Source organism: Cydia amplana, chromosome 7, assembly GCF_948474715.1.
Source record: "Cydia amplana chromosome 7, ilCydAmpl1.1, whole genome shotgun sequence".
Taxonomy (NCBI): domain Eukaryota; kingdom Metazoa; phylum Arthropoda; class Insecta; order Lepidoptera; family Tortricidae; genus Cydia; species Cydia amplana.
In genome coordinates this window covers 1,939,323-1,956,590 of record NC_086075.1, presented here as the reverse complement: position 1 = coordinate 1,956,590, position 17,268 = coordinate 1,939,323, and the positions used below count along the sequence as shown (strand labels likewise).

Below are 17,268 nucleotides of genomic sequence, written 5' to 3'. Positions count from 1 at the left end.
TCGGCTGTCATACACATATGTTAAGATTAACCTCTTGTCTGTATGGTAAGGATCCTCGCCGATTCTTGTATTTTTTTAGGCCCTTAATAAGGCTTTATTCGAAAACGTAATATTAACTTGGATAAATCACGTTGACAAATTCAAAAACTAAACTAGGTAACGATGCTGGGACTTAGGAGGCTAGAGCGCTAGAGCTTTTTCTGCTCTATACGGTACAACTGAGGTTTGAACTCACGATATTTGGCCACCGTACACATTTGACAGCTTAAAATGTCTACCTGTCTTTGCCTGTCTGTGTACTCTAACTTTTGTCTTGAAATGGTGCAGAAATATACTTTGCAGTAAGCTATACAATAATATTATGACTTAAAAAAATTAGAAATAAATAAAATACATTACATTTATGTAAAACTTAACCTGGATATTTCATTAGTTAGTAACATATCGCAGATTTGTTTAAAAAACAAGCAACAACGGTTGCACTCCGGGAGTGCCGATAGAATTGAAAACTCACCTCACTATGTTACCGACGCCCGGTAACACGATACATACGTTTAGCGGAGGTATTCTATTTATTTATTATATATTATTATCATTCTCAAATAAGATCACACTTTTTCATTGACATGTTTATCTACATACTGCCATGGCAACGTCAAATTATTTGAACATAGGTAAAGAGTCTTGAAAAGGAGTCCGCAACATAAATATCAAATAACATTGAGTTTTTCTTTATTGATTTAAATGCCATTTAAATTATGAGTGGCCTGACCTTAGTGTCAGGAGTGGTCACGTGATCGCCTTACGCCCCTTACGGTCACGTGATCGCCTTACGCTGTCTCGAGTTTATCATTTTTTTCCCCACCTCAAAAAGTGCCCAGCGCCGCTAAAGAAGTTTTCACTTCAAAAAACAAAAACCTTTGTATGGGATATCGGATTTTGATGTAGATCGACGAATGAGATACAAAAGTGATAAAGTCAGTAGTTTTAGTAAAGGCTTTACTGCGATGACTTTTGAGGTAGAATTCAATCCCACGTATGCATGTAATGGTCATTCCAACATAATTGATATGATAATTGGTATTGTTGTTTGTTTTGTTCGGTGTTTATCGATGTAGGATTGTCATCTTGGCTAGGCCCCCGGGCGGATAGTCAATCTATTTACGTTAGGCAATTGATATTTTCCTTAAACCAACAAATACAAAAAATGAGAGAGGTGTAAGCTGTTTTTTTATATTGCTAACGAAGATGAAAATAATAATAAGTGTAAGAAAATATACCTAAATACAGAAAGAATACTAAATTAAATGAACTAAAAATAAACTGTAAACAGGTGGTAGTCGTATTGTAAAATTTACTGATAATTTTAAAGTCGCACATATGTTGGTAGAACATAGAGTAGCCCTATTACACACAATTGCTGGCTACCTATTAATGTATACTTTGTTTTATTTCGCCTGTCAGTCATACATGCAATGTTAAATGGTGAAGTGATTAAGTGAGGCACTTCTCGTATAGTTTAATTTAGACATTATTTTGTGCAAATTGTGTGTTAGGTTTATTACGAACGGATGGATTTTTGAAAATTCCTTTCTCTTTCTTTTATTAAGGTCAAGGTCAATGTGGCTTCGGGGGGGCATCCTGGTAGAATTTTCGCGATCCCAGGCCGCCTCCCCAAACGGCATATTGTGGGAAACGCAGGTGTGGGTTTAGTGGGTAGACTCCTCCCCTGGGAGGTGAGAGTCAAAGTTGATAACAAAAAAAAAGGTCAATGTGGATAATTCCGTCTTAGGGACTATTCCCTCCACGAGCGTATATTTCTTTGATTATCAATCGTAGGAAAAAAAAACACCTGTTTTTTTATTGCGGAAACTAAAAGCAATCGCTGCTTTGTCGATGAAATTATCAATTATGTTCGTTGTTCGAGAAAAATGCTAGTAAACGGAATTAGCCAAATTTACCTTAACTACTTTTTATTCTCAATATTACCTAGAGAAAATAGATGGAAATAAGAAGAACGAAATTTTTATTTAAAATATTTTATGCTGTAAGTAATATTCTGACAAATCGCTGACTTTTTCCTTCCATACTATATCTCGTACTTTACTTAGGCAACTCAGCAAGCTTCGTTGCCTAAACACGGTACTCGACTGAAAAGCTCTCCATTATATCACGACTGTATAAAATACTATAATGGGTTTAGGATACTTTATTTCAATTGTTTTGTTTTATTAATGTATTTCTTGTCAAAACCATCAGTCAAACTTCTTCTGGCCGAATGTGTGCTCAGTTAGATTAGGCCAAGGTTTTTATTGTATAATACGTAAGGGCATTAAAATCGACATTGTCATGACTTGCCATTGTGGTTTTATATTTAATATGAATTTAGAATATGGTGTAAATATTTCTCTTAAGTTATAGCAAATCGCTTCCTAGTCAAATGATCGTAAACGGATTTTCTTAAAGAAGTGTAACTAATTACCTACTTTTTCAAGTGTTTATTACTTCATATAAATAGTTAAATACATGTTATCAACATTTCAGTCATAATATATCTTATCTTACTCATGATAAGTAATTCATTGTTCATAATCAAGATATATTCCATCAAAATGTACATAAAAATTTTAATAAACACACATCATTTCCATTCTAAATCTATGATGACTACAAGTGCTAAATATAATTACGTATAATCATACATATCTGGATCAGCTTGCAACATTCACTAATTACAGTTAAAATTAAAAGTAGTAACTCATTCTGTAATTATTTTAACAATAAAACTTATAAACAGTACATTAACCACTTCGTTTAGCTTGGCCAATCGAAAACGACTCTTATTCTTTTAATTTAAGAGCCATACAACTGAGTATAGAAATGACGACGATATTCGAAAATAAACTTTATCAAGATTGAGGTAGAGTTTAGAATTGAATTGTGATTTTATAACGAGTGATTTGGCGTGTACGCAAAGGTTGCATCTTAGTGTGAATGTTTAATACACTTATGTAGAACAGTTGGTTAGCAGTAGACCTTATATTTATTGAAATAAGGCCGAATAATAGTCAGTGATCTTATTTGTTTTGTTTTTCCTTTTGTTCAAAAATAGATGCTAAAAACAACATTTAATGCTCTACACTTCATGTCTTTTAATAAACGCTAGGGTAATGTATTTGTTTTGGATACGATCAGTCCGCTGTCAAAATCCAGAGAGTACCAGAATCTAGATCAAAGTCATAACCAGTAATGACAATCAGAATAAACCTCCTCTATGCAATAGATCAAACCTATTGTTTACATTTGGCCCTCTATCGGTGAACGTGCGAACTAGAACCTACACAATACATTCTAAACCTTCACATCGATCTAAAGGTATCTTGCTTATCGTTTGCTTTTCTAGTTGGATAGATGGCGCTGTTATTTAATTCTAAGGAATGGGAAATTTGGGAAAATGGGAAAAGGAAGGTTGTATTTTAAACCTCTGTCAAACAAATGCGTTTATTCTTATAGTCATTTAAATATTATCTAAAGTATAATCAAAGGGACGCATAATTATATGACGCGGGTAAAGTTTGTTGATGTTTAATATTAATTTACATAATTTTAATATTATTTGTAAAAATGTATGTAAGTTTCACAATATTTAAGTTTTTTTACAAAGATAATTGTAACACAAAATTAAAGTAAATTCATCACTGCGTTAAATAATTGGCTTACTTCATAATAAATTATAAAATTTTACAAAAACATAAGAATGACAATGAAACCGAATTATAATCCATACAGGGTTTTGTTATTCAGCTGTTTTACGAAATATTACCATTACGAAGTAATGTTAAAATGCGTTAATAAGGTACACTTTGGGCCATTACCTTGATATTAAAATATTTGGAATATTCGCACTAGTGTATGAGATGTCACAAGTTAAAATGAGTTGTGAAATCTTATACGTATTATGTAGATTCATTCACTTAACATTTTGAAATGTTATAATTTTTTCTTACATCGGGATAGGTTTTTTTTAAATGTTGTGAGGAATTGTTGATGTATTTCCTGTAAAATATTGATCTTTTTTTTGAAGACGCATAGGTGTAGGTAACTAATAAAATTTTAAATTGTATTATTTTGGCAAAAATGTAATATAACTAGTTTTCTATAACAATATATTGCAATGATTTTTCAATGGTTAACACATATTAACTAAGTATGAGTACTTGAGTAGGTACTGTACATTCATAAATATATTGTTATTTCCTTCTAACTTTATCTTAATTATAAGTATTAAACCGACGATATTTCCTTTAGACAACTCTCTAGCTATTAAATGAACCCCGATATATGTAAAACGATAACGAAATCCATTGAGTTTTTTTATGAAATGTAATAAAAATATAGTGCATTGTAAACTGCGTCGACACATTTATGACTCATTATTACACTATGGTGCCATAACTTCAAAAACTGTAATCATTAATAACCGTGCGACTGTCAACCGACCACGAGAAAACATACTAATATAATAGCTGTAACAGATTCTAATTATTTTTTGCAACACTTTTTTTTGTCCTCAAGTTTATGTGTGCGTGTGAGCCTGTTAACAATAGTACAATAAGGCTTTGTTGTGTTTGTAGTAATGTACGGTGGGTATATGGGGTAATTCTGTAGATGGATTGTATGATAGACGTGGAAATTTTCGCATGTATACAGGTAATGAATTAATTTTTGGGTATTTTAATTAACTATATTTTTTATTAGACATCAGAGTAAAGGCTATTAAAACTAACTTCTTACTTCGCATATTTATCTTCGATGATCTTTATAAAAATATGTAGGTAACTAATAACTAATAAGACTTTAAATCCGGTGGTGTTAAAAAGTAACGGTTATTCTATCACGTGGACAAAGCCATCCTTAATACGCCTGCTGGCTTAAAATACATCGAATAACATAATACAATCAGGAAGCAAAGCTGATTAGATGATCAGGTGATCATAGATGAACGTAAAACTTTGACTTTAGTCTTCTTTTTTCCAACTCGCAGCCAAGTGAGGATGCTGATTTTATTTAGCAACTGCGCCGTTTGTAAAGGATTATGTTACAAAAAGAAACATTCAAAAAAGTTCAATATTTTTTTTTATAAATTAATTGGTTCGCCCAGGAATTTCTTAACAAAAGTTAAAAGTTCAAAAATTCATAACTCGAAAACTACGAAAAATCGGCTAACATACATGGGGTATATTCTGATAGCCAACGATGTGAGGAATCTAAAAAAGTTTTTGGACGTCTATGTTTGGACCACCCTGTATGTCAAACTAGAACTGAGTATCGGATCTATCTTAGGCGTGATCTACTATGATTACGATTGGTGATGGATGAGATTGCTCGTTAACACGAAGTTTTTGCAAACAAATTACGTGATAAAACAGATAAATAATGATAAGATAACGATAGGATTGCCGAAATTGTGCAACAAATGTTTAGTGTAGTTTTTTTTGCACGGCTAATATTTCTGACATGTTTGGCCGATATGTTTAATTGTTTAGCGATCAAATTTAATATCAATATATGACGAATAAATATTAGGCATATATGTTTGTGGACAGATGTGGATTATTCCTGCCATATGCCAGATAGATCTGACAGACACATCGAGATCGCTGCTTAATCCATATATATACTTCCATTATATTTAATTACACAAACGGGTCTACCGCGATATAGTTTTTACCTTAAACCTGTTTGTGTAATTAAATATGTGTACAAAACGCGAAAGTTTAAAGTGTTATATATACCTCCATTCTACTTAAGTACCTACTATATAATATAACCATCATCATCATCAACAGCCTAATCTGTCTCACACACTTGGCATAATCTCCTCTCATTGTACAAATCTGCAGCTAAAGATTACTGTTAAATATAAAAGAAATTATTAGGTAATTTCATTCTCTCCGCTGTAGTTTATTTATAGTACATTATTGTCGAGGTTCGGAAGTAGCTACTTGCAGGCTGAGGATTCGTTTTAAACGAACGACCTAGGGAGTCCGTTTAATTGAATCAGAAGCCAGCAAGTAGCCTTCCAGCCGAGTCATATATAGTGCTTTTCTCAAAAATGGTGCAAGAAATAGAAATATTTTACAGAAGCAACGTTCTAATTTTCACAGAAAAAAGTAAAACTATTAAAAAGATTTGCTTGCCACCTTAAAAATAATAAGTGCTGATCATCTGTTTTGCTGTTTAATGGACCTATGCCTTCATTTGATATGGCCATTTAAAGTTTTAAAAAGTTTGGAACTCGTTAAATAATGGAATTTGTATGCGTGTTTGTTTTTAACTTTTTAATTTTTTGATTGACCATAAACTACGCACTTCGCGACCTATTTTTTAACCGGCAACGTCGACTTTGCCGTCCATTTTAGAGAAAAATTATTTATAATCATAATTTATCTTGTAGATTACCAGGTTAAACACAAATATAAATAGCAGTCCCACTAACCTGACACATCACCATTACTTGCGACTCTTGCAGCAACATTCTCAGGCCACAATTTGACCATAAAATGGCCTTATAATAGCCATAGGAACATAACAAGGTTACCAAAAGCAGACGTTTCACAAACTGTTGCATACAATGCTTAATAACAACACTTATATGACCTTTACTGGACCTTATGTGTTGGTAATAAGGTATATAATTTGTCAGGTAACAGTGCATGTACAGGTTGAGCTTGTTGAACCGCATGTTGCTCAAAAATGGCATATTTGCTTTTAAGTCTTTTATAATGGTAAAACTGGAATATGATGTGTCAGCGAGTAGCGACTTTAGCATTTTTGTTATTTATTATTATTTTCTTTAAATTTTGGGTCATTGTCATATTACGACATGGTCGTACAAAATTACTGGTAAGTACTGGTTTAAAATAAAATCGTGATTCTATGCTTATGTTCTCAACTCTAATAGCTAACAGAAGCTAGCTTTTTTATTCGGGTTCAGTAGCCAAAACACGGCCCAATTAGTTCGTAGTTTTATTTATCATGTTCGTATGTCACAGTATTTTTAAGTGGTCTGTCTAACTACTGAGATACTATATGAGGATATGTAAAGTTTGACACGCGATTAATACGAAAAATATGTAATAAATCTATTACTTCATTTTTATAATTTTCTTTTTTATTCTGGTTACAGTCGTTTTGCAAAATCTACAAACACTTCCTAATTACATAAAGATTAATGAGGTGGTTTTCTAGAAAATGCAGTTGTTATATTTCTTGTTCTAGAAATGAATCTATAAATTTTCTTGCGCAATGCAGTATAACTTGTTATTGAAAGACAACTTGATTTATACTCGATTATGGAAAGGAAATTGACTAATTCAAATGCCCACGTAGATATTTCAGATTTATCGAAATAATTGAGGATTTATGAAATCATAGTAAAGCCATATAAGTAGCTATTTGCTAGTAATTTTTACATACAAGTTATATCTTTGGTTAAACACAATCAATTTGTATTTTTATGTTTAACACAAATTTCGACTAAAAATTTCTGGTCTTATAAGTACAACATATATGCGCTTCTAAGAATCGTATACTAGTAAAAACTAGCTCTTGCAACAATTTGTCCTAAGTAATCTGATTGTCTAAATATAAGTATCTACAGAACGTGGCACCCACGTCAGTAAAGTTGATTAAATAAGGCATATTCCTAATATTTAACTTGACTCTCATTTTACTATTATTTTGATAAGATTGTAATCCATGCATTCTGTATCTATATGTCATTATGAAAGCTTTCCTAGGTATTACACCTATTGCATGAGTTCATGTTCTAAGTGGTCATTGTTTCTTTTCTCAATCTGTTGTTATTGTGTTCAACAATGCACGGCCGTTCCTACCATTCAAAATATTATACAATCGCCCGCCGAACCGTGAAGGTCAAGTCGCCAATTCTATCTTTACACTCACTTCCTTACTCTAAAATGGAAACAAAAGTTATTTTTACAATTTTTTATTTTCTGTTTTCCTTATTTTACATTCTTAACCTAGAAATGGTAACCTTGTATCACTAGCTACACGACGCCCGTTTGACGTTATAAATATACAAAATGTTTGTTGCTGCTGTCCCGGCCATGCTGGGCGCTGAGATGGACCTTAACCTAGTTTAAGCACTTAGTGCTCGTAGTATGAGCCTCCGTAGTTGAGGTGACTGTGGGAGTGGTCGTAGTGCTCGTTGTTGAGGTAGACGGGCACCTTCACGGGCACGGGGTAGGGCCTCTCCACAGCGACCGGGATGTGCTTCTCAACATGCACGGGGTAGGGCCTGTCGACGGGGACCTTGACGGGGTAGGCGACGGGCTTCTCGACCGCGTACGGGACGTGCTTGTACACTGGGTAAGGCTCAGGGACGGGCACCTTCACAGGCACGGGGTAAGGCTTCTCGACTGGGACGGGGTAAGGCCTGTCGACGGGAACGTGCACAGGGTAGGCGACGGGCTTCTCAACGGGAACAGCTACTGGCACGGGCTTCTCAACGGGGTAAGGGGCAGGTACGTGCACGGGGTAAGGCCTATCGACGGGCACTTTGACGGGGTAGCCGACGTGCTTCACGACTGGGTAGGGCTGGGGCACTGGTACTTTAACTTCAACGGGGTATGGCACGTGTTTCTCCACGGGGTAGGGCTGCGGCACGGGCACCTTGACCGGGTAAGGGATGTGTTTCTCGACGGGGTAGGGCTGAGGCACCAACACCTTGACGGGGTAGGGCCTGTCTACGGGCACGTGGACGGGGTAGGGCACCTTCTTCTCTACCGGGTACGGAGCGGGGACGTGGACTGGGACCTTGACGTACTCCTTCACGTGAACTGGCACGTGTTTGACGACCTCGTACGGCTGGGGGACGGGGACCTTGACGGGGTATGGCACGTGCTTCTCAACGGGATATGGCACGGGTCTATCGACCGGGTAGGCGACGGGCACACCCTTGACCAGAGTGATGGTCCTGGTCACATCGGTGTGTTCACCGAGTGGGATACCGTAGCCGTGGTGGGCGATGGCGCCTTCGTCGATGAAGTTGTAAGCGCCACCGATTCCGTGAGCGCTGCCGATGTGGCCGATATCAAGGCCGCTGATGCCGTATCCGTAACCGAGGTTCAGGAGACCACGTTTGTCCAACTTCTTGTCCAAAGGCTCTGCCTTTTTCTCTGTAGTCTTCTTCTCACTGGCAGCAGCAACTGCTACCAGCAGGAAAACTAAACAGATCTGGAAAGAAATAAGAAAATCAGTTGCAGGTCAATGAAATCCCGAGAAAAATAGGGCTAATCTTGGAAAAAGTCCACTAGCTTTATCGTTAGTAAAGATACTGATTATGATGCCTTTCCGCGATTTCGTTGTTAACTTTATGATATTAATGAAGTGTTTGTTGCTACCGTTAAATGACCATAACCTGCTCGTTAGCCTGACTAATAACCAGCTATCTGACTTAATGTATCGTTTACATTCGATAAACGCTTAAATAACGGATAGGCACTCGTAATGCGTTTCATTCAATTAAAAAAGCGTGGAAAGCGAACATCGTAACTACCTATAGCTTCCTTGTAAATACAACAAAAACGGTACTTGTAAATCCGTGTGCATTCGTTACAGAGTTTAACCCGATAGTTAAACGAACGGAACCTTGGTTTAACTAACCGTTAAATTTAACAAAGATTTAACGTATTCTAGGATTTGCTTAAATGACGAAATAGTGGTTAAACATGATGATACAAGACTGTTAAATGATGTTGCATAAAGGTCACATAAGCAGACAGACCGTGACTTAAAGTATGGTAAAACGGTAGTGCATGTTGCATGCGTGATGTTTCCTCAAATTCCTATATCTCATTACACGGATAATGACTTAAATCACGCATTCTCAATAATTTTTCAATAGACAATTATTTTTACGAAGCTTAAGTACTTATAAGTAGACACAAAAACAAATTTTACAACATGGTCAAAAAGGCAGTGCGTGCTTAACTATCATGAAAAGACTTATTTTGAAATCACTATATTCCCAAAGATTTTCACATAATTCAACATGCAAATCTTGATGTTTGTTTTGTATTGTTTGAGTTTGCACCGATTCGCAAATGTCCGTGACTCGGCGCGCATGCGTTGCAGTGGCGCGAAGTTTGCCATGTCTTGCGTACTCCTAACGCGCGCAGTCGAAACTAAAAGGGTGTAAGTCCACATTACTACATACTTTTATATATATACGCTGTTTTGGACCTAACTGAATGTATTGCGATGCTCTCTCATGGGTAAAATAGGGAGAATCAATGTAACTTGTAATGCTATGAATTTAGTATGTCATGTTTCATTAACATGATTTCGTTGCAAAATCGAGAAAGCACGATAGAGTCAAAGTAGGCATTTATAAGCCTTTATTGCACTTCAATAATGTTTACTATCGTATAAACTTACAATAGTGTTAACAATGTATCGATATTATGCTACTTTACGGTTAACTTTTCTTGATATTTAATTCAAAACAGATTTGTACAGTTAGATTGCATAATCGATGTGTATTTATAGCAAACCGACAAATTGCAAGGTAATATAGTCGTGTCAGTTTTGTTAGTCACATGACAGTGGCCTAGTTCCATTTCCTAATACCCATATTGGTATATTATCAAATTTCTCGTCTCTCTTTATGTAATCGATAACCTTGCCGAAGATGACTTCGTAATTTGATTCATAATTATAATCATAAATTTATTAGTTACCACATATTTGAACTATGGTGTTACTTCAGAAATAATCATATGCTTCGGGCAAGATGTCTGACCAATCTTTTAACCCAGTACCTATTGGTAATACATTTTTTTTTACAAACTGCGTTTCTAAAAATGTCTCCATCTTCATTGGAAAATAAGCGATCTTACTGACAAAAAGATACCAAAAACCGTTGAAAATATGTAAACTGTAGTGAAGTATGATAAAAAATAAACGTATTGTTTTTAGGAGTGGCGTCGCTATAAACCCTTTAACCAACCTTTATCAGGCGTGTCTCCGCGATTTCGTCGCTTTGCTACAGGTAGCTAAAAGTACATCCGTTCGGCCCCAATTTTGGGGAAAGCCATAAGCCGCGCGTGGCGCTGTCGACACTTAGCGGCCATATCTGTGCTGATCGTAACAGACGCGTTTTGTTAGAGAGTGAGTCTTCTGTACTTAGTACTATTATTTATTCTGTGCCTTTATACCTTAGTATCGAAATATGCCGCCAAACAATGGAATAGTGGATTTCCCATTGTCTCAAATTGACAGCTGCATTTCAAGTTGACATTACAAGGCAGGTTGGGTAACGCTCCCAGAGCTCGCGTCACGACATTGTGGGATTAACTTTATCTGTGCTTTTATATAGCTTTTATCTGACTTTGTTCTGCATTGATACGATCTACGTACAGATTTAGAATTCATTCTTGTTTTGTAATACTAATTGCCGGTAACGGTTTTAATTATCATAAAATACGTATTTTATAAATGCTTGCAGCTCAAGTCCTATGGAGTTAGGACTACCGGGTTTTAATGTCGTTAAATAATTACGGTTAGCAAACAAGTGTAATCAGTCATGTTGTACCTGTATAATTTCCAGTTATTTCAAATACGAATTAATATTAATTAATTTGAAAGCTAGGATATTTAAATTAGCTGTCAAGTATTACGCGTTCCTGTGAATAATCTTGTATTTAATGATTACGAATGATTTTGATGTAACTTATAATGTCTTAATAGTATTCAAAAAACGCGTAACGACACGTAAATGGACACTTTAAATGTTTTGAAGACACCGTTATTCTAAATTCTAAATTTGTATCACATCCGAAGTGAAAACTGCTCATAAATTCTTAACGATAGTGAAAATCATTTGTGATTCTTTGGACGCGTAGATGACATCAGGTTATGTATCTTTATTCTTTATAACAGTCATAACCCATGTTACTATTCAGAACACATTCTGGATTCTACTTTTTTTTTTCTCGTCCTATTTTTACAATTTTTTACTGAATTCTTTATTAAATATGATTATAGTTTAAGTAATGTATAGAGTAATGTATAGTAGCATTACTTCCTCTTAGTAGGTGACTGAAAGTTAATTAATCGGGATCTTTTTAAGCTGTCATGTTTTATATTAATTGATATTTCAATTGCTTCGTTATTCAAACTTAATTTCAATATCGATAAATCGACTCGTGGATCAGATAAAACAATAAATTCACACAGACGCGGAATTCGATATTTGAACGAGGCCACAGTCCGTGGGATAGTGTTTCTTCTCGTTGTCGCAATGCATGGCTACTTATAGTGCTTACAGTACCTATAACTGCCTTATAATAGGTCACTGCAAGCTTGTTACGGATTTGCATATTCTGCATTTAATTACGGCAAAAACTGTAATAAATTGCCTATGACTATATTTAAATTGCCGTTTGCAAGGTTCTTCACTTTTGATAGGTATATCATTATATTTCAATAACAGGTTAGTTAATCATAGTTCTAGTTTAATTGACGCAATATATGACAGCATAAATGTGAGATATAGAATCAGTAAAAACGACTCCCTTAACAATCTTGCTGTTTTAATATAGAAGATTTTGCATAAGATAAAAGCGTTTATATTTTTATTTGACCTTTTTCGATTGATTAAAATATCTAGCTGTTTATTAGGTAGCAAACCAGTTTCCAATTACAATAATTTCCTCAGGCCTAGAATATTTAATTCCCATTCGTAAGAAAACTGCGTGTTTTTCTCGTTAAGTCCACTAGACTGACTAGATCGGGATTTTAGATTAAAACATAAAAGTTCTAAGTGTGACTCCTTGATAATTACTTTGAGACTTGTTGCCTTAGTAATAAAGTTTGTTTTGAAATAAGTCGTTATTCAGACTTAAGTCATATTAGTTCTTAGATTGGATAGTTCAGTCTAATCACTTGGGCCTTTTAAGGTGAGCAGGGTTATTCAGGATATCTCATCGCTATTCGGTTTCGCAACTAAGTTCCAAGTTAACTATTTTTAGCTGTCACTTTGCCAGCTAATTTAAATTGCAAGTATTTGATTAAGTGTTATAACGGTCACAATTTGAATTTATTACGGATATGGTTATCTTATTTTAGGAAAAAATACTTTTACAAAGGCGCATCGATCTAGATAAAATGTATATGCTTCATGAAATGTCAGAGTTTTGTCTAAGAAAATATTATTAACATTCTTTTGGATGAGACTAGTACAGGACCGGGACAAGGGGCATAGGTACTTACACGAAAAGAGGCCTATGCACTATGCACAGCAGTGGGCGACCAAAGGCTAAAATGATGATGATGATGATTATTAGTACTTTTCGCGAATTTCAATAATAACTTAGATTGGTAGGTAGGTACCTTAATTTTGTTAGTGTTAAAAGATTTTTTTTATTAAATGTTATATGTCAGGAACTATTTTGACTGCCCAAAGCTTAGCGTTATCTAAAGATCTACGTATTTTTCCTGACCTATTACGTCCTTTAACCGCCGTAACACCTATCCCTTGTTATTCAACTATCAGGCTCTCATGTGGCCACGTAACAGTAAGTACATTCCCTGCCGCTTCCTAGCTAAACCCGTTCGAACTATTGTGACGCAATCATTCTGCTAATCTGTTGCTATATTGGTCATTGGTAAAGCTTTAGACATACATCTAATGTCTAAAGCTGACTACAAAATAAAAGTTACAGAGAATACATTGGAGTTTAACGGTGTAGGTAACAATAGACGGACTTATCGCTCAACAGCTATCTCTTCCAGACAACCTTCAGATAGCGAAACGGCGAACATATGTAGTTCGCATAGATAGTAGAGTTGTTTGCTAGTTCTTGTTCTAATTTTCTGTATGCTCTCGTAAAAGTGATATAGTGACAACATTATCTTCCCGAGTTTGTAATATTATTCGGAGAGTTTGCTTTTGGACGATTGGGGTCCCGTTGTTTCCCATAAAGTTTTAAGTCATAATGTATTGTTTATCATATTATCATTAGTCATAAAACTGAAACCGTTAACATTTCAGGATTGTCGTTAGGTTATCCTATAGACAGGTTAGGTTAGGTTTGTTTTATGGCAATCCTGAAAAGTGATGCGTTTCTGAACGAAATGAATTATGACTAACGAAAATTCGGGCAAACAATACATTATGGCTTAAAACTATTTGGGAAACAATAGAGACCCTGTACGATTACGATATATTGAGAACTTAAACAGAAATAACAATTACCGATCGCAAAGCTCAAACAAATAAAGGACATGGGACAAGAATATTATATTATTCATCGCCATAATTTTTCATTGAATTAATTTAAAAGAAACTTTTTTTTATTTATCAGGAAAAGCCCTTTTTATTACAAGCTTTTATTTAACTTGCAATGTACCTATGTAAGTAGGTATGTATGTAACTATGTTTGTACGGGTCAAATCTTCCAAGTTAAATTTGAGCCACTTCCCGACTTCCAATGAAGCTGAATTGCATTGTCATGCAATATTATAGTACCGTCAAACTGATCTGATGATGGAGACAGGAGGTGGCCATAGGAACTCTGTGATAAAACAACAAAACCTAATTGTGTTTGGGGTTTTTAGAATTGTCTCGATGAGTATTAGTTGCCTGTGGAAAGAAAAGTACAGTCAGCGATAAAAGCTTGTACCAAAAATGAAATTTTTACCAAAAACTTATACATAGTGTATTTTATTCAAATTGTAAACGATACTATGCTCGTTTTTCGTATTTACTTTTTCTAACGATCATTATTAAAAACTTATATATATCTTACACAAAATAAATGTGATTGTATATCTTGAAATAATGTTGCTTCATGAATTATCATGATGTAAAGGTATTCCAAATATTTTAGTTGGGATTTTAAAATTCAAATCAAGAAGTATTTTTCTTGAACTTTGACCTAAATCGTGCCCTAAATGGCAATTGTTAACACGTTCCTTTGCCCTCATGTTCAAAACAAGAAACTGTACCTGACCTTTTATTAGAATGGTTGTGCTAATATACCACTTACATTAGAACCTTTGTTTTAAATGTTACAAATGGGCCAAAGGCTAAATTTATTATTAAGTAAGTACATATTAATTGTAGTAATTTGAATTTAACTATTTAATGACTTGTTAAGTACGTCATAAATATTTATTCTTGGTTGTTTAACAGACACATAAAACTTAACTATTTTTAATATCTTTGTTGTAATCGTTATTAGTATTGATATTGGTTTTGATATTAGTTGTGTATTTTTAAGCAATTTGACTTCATCACATCCCATTATCCACTTTTAACCCGTGGAGCGCCCCGAACCAAGAATAGTATGGAGTTACTATCACACGTGTCTTGTTAGGGCGCTCCACGGGTTAAGAGTAAAACACAACAAAAATGCGTGCGTAGTTCACATTCGTTACTCAAACACAACAATGACACATTTCAAAATAAGTCATCTCAATTTTTTCGTATTTTCGATTTGTGTCACTTTCGTTTTCAGCAACGATCTGAACTAACTTTAACGCGTAATAGCTTCTCGACATGAGCCGATACAAAACTGTCACACAGTTAAAGTTCACGCACGGCACTTTTGTTTGTACAATCCATCACTTTGGGACACTTTGAAGTCACTTTGCACTGTCACTTTGCACTTGGCACTCACCGCTGTTTTCATTGTGCCTCTCGTGTGTTGTTCGAGTCGGGAATGACTGGATGCAGAGTGGTTGGTGTTCTGTGTTTTTATACTTGGATATTTGGAGTGACTTTCGCTATGACCCCCGTTGTGGCGGGAAAACCGCAGCGCGCGGTGTGTGTGGAGTCCTTGTATTTGGCCGGCGTTCGGACAGGGGGCAGACGCCTCGTGCGTTCGTTAAAAAAAACTAAATTTAAATTTTGAATTTGGAATTCGCGGTCGCGTTTGTTTATTTACAATTCGGTTTTCATATCGTTTACTTTTATTTTATACATCGTGTTTATTTAAAAATAAATAATTGTTTTAAAAATACCTACAACAAAACTAATTAAATACTATTGAGTCATTTTTATCTAATTACAAAAACCCTAAATTATTCATTTTGTGATATTTGATACATTGTAATCAAATACTTCTTGTAATCAATACTACCTTAGTAACCAGTATTCTTAAACGACCTAGATATCATTTTGATCGTTAAATATATTCGCTTTTCTTTTGTTCTTACATGATGGATTATACACCGATTAACATCTAATTCATTCAACATGAACCTGTTTAATTGTTCACTATGAAGCATCAGTGTTATGTCAATTCATAAATGTTTAATTTAGGCTTAAACATATTCATTCACTACAATTTTCAGATTCACGTAGTTTAGCAAAACATAAATTTTTGCAGAGTAGTTTTTATAAAAAAAAGTAGCTACATACTAGTTTTCACAAATTGGTGTAAAAAGTTTGCATACATAACATAAATTTCAAATGGGACTTTGAATCAGTACTTACCTTAAAATTGTGTCAATACTTAAACAATAAATATGTACCTACCCTAGTACTCATCAATAACACAATGTAGTAGAATGAACATTAAACTTTTTTGAACTACTACTATTAATACTAATTAAGTTATTTCTAAAGTTAGCCAAAAGTAGTTCACTGTTGGAACTTAAATCAAACCTCGCATTTACAACCTGCCGATTAGTGGTAGGTATCCGGTTTAACCATACAATGCACGAATTAGCATATAACTATGCTACTCTAAATACTTAGTCTACTCTATTTTTTTCGGTTCACTAAACGAAATATCTGGTTTACGATGATTGAAAGGATGTTGCAAATATTTTACAACTAGTCTAAAATTATTGCTTCACAGTTAATAATTATCGTTCCGTGTTTGGTTAGATTTAGTTATGTAGGATATTGTGAAACTTATATTTAACGTAAAATTCATCGTATATTGAAAATGTAGGTATTGACTTTAATATAAACACGCAAAGGAAATTACATATTTTACTTACTTTAAAAGTAAAATAGGAAGTACCTAGTGCACAATAAAGTGACATTTCTAAGCATTTTTAATCGGATTAGCCTAAATAGGGTTCGCCAATTTCGTCATATATTTTTTAATCAGGTAGGTGAAATATTATTTCATTACTATCGTGTCATTTTTAGCCTTTTATCAGTGTTTCTAAAATGAAAAGTATAATATATGATGCATATTAAAATTATTGTAAACGGAATATAAG

At 34.5% G+C, this 17,268-nt stretch overlaps 2 protein-coding genes across 2 annotated transcripts in view; one reads left to right on the top strand and one right to left on the bottom strand.

Annotated features, from left to right (window-relative positions):
• The window catches only part of LOC134649375 (angiotensin-converting enzyme), a 265,129-nt gene that overhangs the window by 149,353 nt on the left and 98,508 nt on the right, over window positions 1–17,268 (top strand). The gene's annotated exons all lie outside the window — the stretch shown is intronic.
• Window positions 7,996–15,853, bottom strand: LOC134649349 (uncharacterized). The gene is made up of 2 exons (XM_063504062.1): window positions 15,711–15,853; window positions 7,996–9,261 (listed from the first exon to the last, which is right to left on the bottom strand). Exons 1-2 carry the CDS (start codon window positions 15,720–15,722, stop codon window positions 8,173–8,175), a joined length of 1,101 nt encoding a protein of 366 aa, XP_063360132.1. The 5' UTR covers window positions 15,723–15,853; the 3' UTR covers window positions 7,996–8,172.